The sequence below is a fragment of the Buceros rhinoceros genome, unplaced genomic scaffold (genome assembly GCF_000710305.1).
Source record: "Buceros rhinoceros silvestris isolate BGI_N320 unplaced genomic scaffold, ASM71030v1 scaffold18936, whole genome shotgun sequence".
Lineage (NCBI taxonomy): Eukaryota > Metazoa > Chordata > Aves > Bucerotiformes > Bucerotidae > Buceros > Buceros rhinoceros.
This window is the reverse complement of record NW_010417144.1, coordinates 33,419-39,808: the sequence shown is the minus strand read 5'-3', so window position 1 is coordinate 39,808 and position 6,390 is coordinate 33,419. Positions and strand designations below refer to the sequence as shown.

Below are 6,390 nucleotides of genomic sequence, written 5' to 3'. Positions count from 1 at the left end.
TGCTGAACCAGCCTTTCAGTTTTTCTGAAATCAAGCCCGTGGCTTACATACTTTGGTTTTTTTTATTAGTTGTTTTCTGTTGGACTGCCGAATGTATTTGTTTCGACTGAAATGTAATGTATTTTCTTTAATTACTGATACTCTCATATATTTACTCCGGGTAATTTTACAACTGAGACACTGTTGTAAAGCCTGGCACTTTACACTGGAAAGATGGATGTTACTTTTGTTAATTTGTAGAAAAAACATTACCCGTGAACTCAGAGGCACTGAAAACTTAGGTAGAATTTCTTACTACAGATAAAACTTACATGTCTGAATTCACTGAGGAAATTTGCATTTGAGATTGCTACAAGGGAAGTGCTTCAGTTGAAACCCTCACTAACTATACCCATTCTTCAAGCATAGCCTCCAACTATCTGGTAAAGATAGTATCTCGATAAAGAGCTGTTGTATCCACCTGTTTTCTGAACAATAAGAGAAAGAAATGCCAATAGTAGCTCTGGCTGCTTAGCAGTGTAGATGATCTATGACAGATTCCATTACTAGCAGCAAAAAGAAAAAAAAAAGACAAAGGAAGCTTCTGAGCCTCAGCAGACATGAATACTAAGAGTTAAAACCAAGAGAGCTTTCAATACTAGAAGAAACCAGCAGTTAAAAACAAAGAGAACTTCCTAGCAATTAGGACAGGCAGCAACCTAATTCCTGCGAGGGGCCTTATGTGTTATAAGTCCACTGAATCACAGTGCGGGAGCAGTCAGGGCTCTCAGAGCTCAGAGGAAACCATTCCATAGAACCACGCCGGCTATCACTCTTTCTTTCTTTCGTATTTCATTCCTGGAAATGTAAGAAAACACACAATGACCAGTAAAACCAGCAACACCTTGACTATTACTGTCATGGCAAAACAAACACTGTTTAGAAGTGGAGGCAGGCAATACAGGCATGCCATCATCAGCTTGGGAGAGGATGCACTTCAGTACTGATGCACAAAAGCCAGTTCTATCAGTCACTCACAGAACAAACAACTTCTCCTGCACCCTGACATCGGTGCTAACAGCTAGTTTGTTCTGATCTTGACATCTCAAGCTGTAGTACCAGTTAAATACTTCGCCTGTTCCACTTACAGAAACCAACAGCCCAAGGTGCAATTTCCTTGTATACAAGAGGTCAGACCCACTTTCTAGGCTTCCACTAGATGACACCAGCTTAGACTCCTGGTTAAGCTTTCTCTTCAAAAAAAGCAGAAGTCTAACGCCCTGAACGCGTCAAATTTGCACAAGTAAGAAAGAACAGTAAGTAAGAATATCAGCTTATGATTCTCTCTCAGCATTCCCTCGCACCCTGCACGGTACAAAACCACTTACATACTTATCTTCCACAGCCCTTACATGGTCCAATTCCAGCCCTAAACTGTCCTACCTACAAAACAGAAGTTGCCCTTCTATATAGGGGATTCCACTTTGAAGTGAAGCCTGCAGGTGGACCTGCAAGTTCCTAAGAGTCATGCTGCACAAGGTGCAACAGGAACTGCTGGGTAAGTAGATAGCAAGGGCTACCACCACTAGCTTACTCGTTTCCAAAACATCAACAATCCAGGCCAATAGAAAGTGCCACAGGTATCAGAAAAAGTGTTCTATAAACAGTTTCAGGTCCGGAATAATGAAATCATACCTCTACAATAAAAATTCATTAAATAAGTCCGTTCTGCCTAAGAGAAAGTAACTGTGCCAATTAAGCAAAAACCCTGTTACAGGGAAGAACTGCCAGCAGCACAAGTTATTTTAGCTGACATTACTTCAGAAAAAGCCCACCATTTACCATCTGTTCTGGCACAAGTTTTGAATGCTAAGAAAGTTTCCATCATCACTGATGAGAAGAAAGCAGTCAAAATGCAGAAGTTTTTGTTTTGCTGTTAAAAAGAACAAGCATCTAAGACAACTCACATTTCAGCAAGAACAAACACTAAACAGAAGTTTTGCACATTTCATAAAAATCACTACAGAGAATTACGATAAGACAGAGTACAAGTGGAAGATATGTAAGGAATATAACACCAAACAGATAAAAGCCTCTTACAAATTTTACATGAGAAGCAGGCAGACAGCTCCGGGCAGTGGGTCATAGTGGACACTCCATGTAATAAGCATATGTCTACAAAGGTTTTTTCCATTTGCTAACAAGATCAGAACTTTCGGAAGCTAAAGGCTCCATTGACCTTTTTAGGAGAAGACTATCAAAACAAACTGTTTCATTCCAACAAAGAAAATAAAGCACAGTGATGACAAGGAAGCCAAAGGAATCAACATAACACACAGAACAAAAGTCAGGGTAGATGGTATTACCAGTAACGTTAACCTCACACTAGGATAAACAATGTCTTCCATTATGCAACTCATAACCAAAGTGGAAACTAGAGCACAAATAAGAAGATATGAAAAAGTGAGAAAGCATGAATATAATACATAATTCATCCAGAAGCAGTAAGAAATTCTTAAGGCCTTTCTAGAAACCATTGGTGAGATCTCACTTAGACAACCATAAAATTTTACTTCTCCATGATTGAAAATAAAGATTACTTTTAACTGGAATAGCTAGAGAAAGAGAACTCACATGGGAATGGAAAGCTTATTTCACAATCAGACTCAATTAGCCAAGTTTTTAAGAGAGTATGACTGCTCTCTATACATACATCAATGGAAACTAACACCGTAGAAGAAATCCTAACCCTAGGACAGGGAGAACAGCAGCTTAAAAATCAATCTTTCAAATGTCACCATTCATCCGGAAATCAGAGGTCTGAAGTTTGAAGACAGCCTCCAACAAAGGGCTACCTAACACTTCAGTGCCTTTGGAATGTTTCAGGAGTTCACAAAAGGGATTATACCAATACTACGGGGATAGCGAATGGCAGAAAGCAATTCCAGTGCTATCCTCCTTATTGACAGAGCCAATGGGCATCACGACCTCTTCCGTTAAACCTCTAGGATTCCCTTCTCCTCCCTAGTTTCACCTAGCATAAAAAAATATGAATAAACCACAAACTGAGGACAACCTTAATATGAAATGGGCTCAGTGGTAGGAGATAAAGTGTTCTATACCAAAAGATCTGAAGATTATGGGTTAGAACTCTGTGGTCCATCACTGTGACAAAGTTTAGACAAAAACAGATGAACATTTCTGTACTACATAATGAACAGATTTATTTCTCCCCCATCTGAAACACAAAATCCGTATGTCACTGCAATTTATGAATGAGCTAAACATTCAGGGCACCTTCTTCATAGTCTGGAAAATAAGACTCCAAAACTGCCTTACAAGTTCTTTCTTAGAGAAACACCAAATGACAGATGGAGTTTTAATATTTCTTATGACACCAGATGATGCTTTATGTGCAGTCGTGCAATAACTCTTAAATAGTTTCTTCAAAAAATATTCTAGTTTATCTTGCAAAAAAGATTTACTAGCAATTTAATATAAGTTGTATTTTCTTGCTTAATGGAAGAAACCAGCAAGGACATTTTAATAACTCTACCCCAGAACTCTAGGTAGTATGATAAATACACGAGCCAGGAGTCCTAGAATAAAAAGCCTTGAATACTTTTAAAATTAACTTAAAAGAATAAATCATTTTTAGAGTTACTGTGCATCCCTTTTTATATTTATATACAATTTTTATACTGACAACCTTAAACACGTTGACATTTCCACTTTACTATAATCCTGCTTTTTTTTTTTCTTTGTTCTTTCTGTTCCGTCCCCATAGGGCAATTTAAACAGAACGTATTGACGAAGTAATTTACTAAATCATTTCAAGTCACTACCATTTGAAACGGATTCATTATACCATAGAAGCCTGGGTTTGGTGTAACAACCAAAGAAGCAGCCCTAAAATCGTGCAAGGTTCAGGAACAAATCTTCGGACACACCAAGTTATTTTCTTCCTTCACTCAATCAATTCCTGAATTAATCTGGAAACAACACTGTTTAGAACCAAGAAGATTCCTTCCTTAAAATACTCCCTTGTGCATGTTTTTGTAAAGTATTTTAAGTCCAGAGGAGGCTGGAAGTGAAAGACTTGAGCAAGAACTTCTATCAAACAGAAAAAAAGCTCTAAACGTTTAAGAAATTTACATTCAAGAAAATATTTAATGCTCAAATTAGGATTGCAAACTAGAAGTAGAGCATGGATTTAGGAGAGTGTTTAGTGCCATCTATTCATCAGATTTATATAGGTATGCAGATGGCAAAAACCTTAATGAGGGCTCTACGTTAGTTTTGTAGCATCTGTCCTACTTACCAGCAGATCAAAACAGCATTTGCTTGAGGGCATCCAACCCACTTCCACAAAAGCAGACAAATATTGGCCAAAACACCAGGAAACCTGTTTGAGGGTCTCCCTCATCTGCGTATGTTGCAGTTCCCACTGACAGTCGTGCAAAAGAAGTCCACCTCACTATGCTAGAAAGCTTCAGCACTAATGCAGAGGTCCAGATCTTCCACCACCCAACACATTCGTTATTACATGCAGAGCAGGAAACAGACAGCTCAAAACCTAGCTTTATTAGTTCCATTTTTTAGTATAGTTTTATCCCTTATGATTATGAATGATGTCCTTCACAGACATACATAAGGCTAGCAAAAATCCGAGCATCAGCATAGGTCAGCACAAGAAGTCTGCATCTCCACAAAAAGAACCTGCCAGCAAAGCCTTCCCAGCACACCTTTTGACTGCGACAAATCCCTTGGGCAAAGATCTCGAAAAGGCACGCACCAAATGAAAACGTCTTTTATCTTTTCACAGAGAACTTCCATCAGTTCTGTTAGTCAACCAAAGCAACCTGCTAGAGCCAAGGCCAGCCTGCCAAGGCCTGGCACTACCTGACACTACCATTTCTATAACACATACGTAAGAAAAGACTTTCAGCTTACCGTTACAGACTTCAGAGTCATTCCATGATAGGTGCCCATGGTATCAATTTTGAAGCCTTCCGTTTCTGCAAAGGAAGCAAGTCTCTTGTAAATCACTATGAACACCGGGACATCATGTCTAAATGGACAGCACTGTAAATATCTTCAGAATCATTTTTGCAAAGAACGTATCTTCCCTATTGATGGTTTAGGTTCAGTTCACAATCCAAAACTTGGTTAATACTTAGGAAATCTGTGTTTTCTTTAGACACAGGTTGGTTCGGTATTTCCACTTTCTGTAACCAGAGTAAGCTGCTCCTGCTGCACAGAATCATTCAAATCACTCCAGAAAAAGGAGAGAAATTCTGAGAATATTACAATGTGCACACAGCCTCAGTCTTTTCACTACAAAATGGAGAAGTACCTCATATTCCCAGAATGCATTATAATGCAACTTATTCCAACTGTAGATGTATTTAGGGAAAACAGCCTTAATAACAGAACAGTTTACATGCTGACTATAAAACGATGGCCACTTAACAAGATAAATTCAGTTCTGAAGTCCAAAAGACCAACAATGTTTTCATACGGTAAGATAGAATCTGCATCAATTCACACTAACAGACTGGAGATGATTAAAAGGGTTGGTCTGGGTGAGGGGTTTTGTTTGGGGTTTTTCCCCCCAGTAATTTTAATCAGACTAAGTGCTGGAAACCACGAGTAATCAGTGACTAAACCTGCTACCAGCCTGTTTGCTTCTGAATACTCCTTCTCTGTCCTCCTACTCTCAGTGCTCTAAGATCAAAGCCAGCTCCTGAATACTTGCAAGAAAACCTTTGTCTTTTTGTAAATTCCCTAGCCTCATGCTTTGGGTTGTTTCAACTAGACTTGGGTACAGGTAACTGACACCGTAGAAAGAGCCACTTGGAATTTTTTTTGCCATTTATTACACCACCTTCATACAATGCATCATCACAAGACCATAGACCAAAAATAATGCAGAATCCAAGAAATGCTCATACCTGAACCTATAAAAAGCCCAAGAAAAATACTAGATTAAGACTGTTAGAGCTTCTTGCTCTTTTCATGAGTAAATAAACTGAAACCCAGACAACCTTGAAAACAATGCAGATGCTCTGGAAAGCACTATGGTTTCTCATCTTTTCTTCCCTAGATGAGGAAGATTGTAAGATGCTTGTAGGAAATGAGGCAGAAAAGTTTTCCAGATTTAATAACACTCCAGTGCCTAGAAAGATACCCAAGAGTTGAAAACTTATCATATTCCTCTCACCACAGAGATGGGTATCTTCTTTCTGAACACTGTTTTCAGTTTTACCTTTGCCCCCTCGATTATGCTACCAGCCCTACCACCAAGCAAGCGAAGAGGTCCCACGGCTTTGTGTTAACAACCACGTTTTGCTTTACGCCAAGTCACCTCGGCTCCAGCCCTTCTTCATCTTGGCTTCTCAAGCCGCACCC

General features: G+C 39.1%; 1 protein-coding gene across 1 annotated transcript in view; it reads right to left on the bottom strand.

Annotated features, from left to right (window-relative positions):
- Positions 1–4,932: 4,932 nt before the first annotated feature.
- Positions 4,933–6,390, bottom strand: part of LOC104495169 (parafibromin) — a gene marked incomplete at both ends in the record, with an annotated part of 29,372 nt that continues 27,914 nt past the window's right edge. Inside the window, one exon of the mRNA XM_010138103.1 lies at positions 4,933–4,997. Coding sequence (XP_010136405.1) covers positions 4,933–4,997 — 65 coding nt within the window. The remainder of the gene's footprint in view (positions 4,998–6,390) is intronic.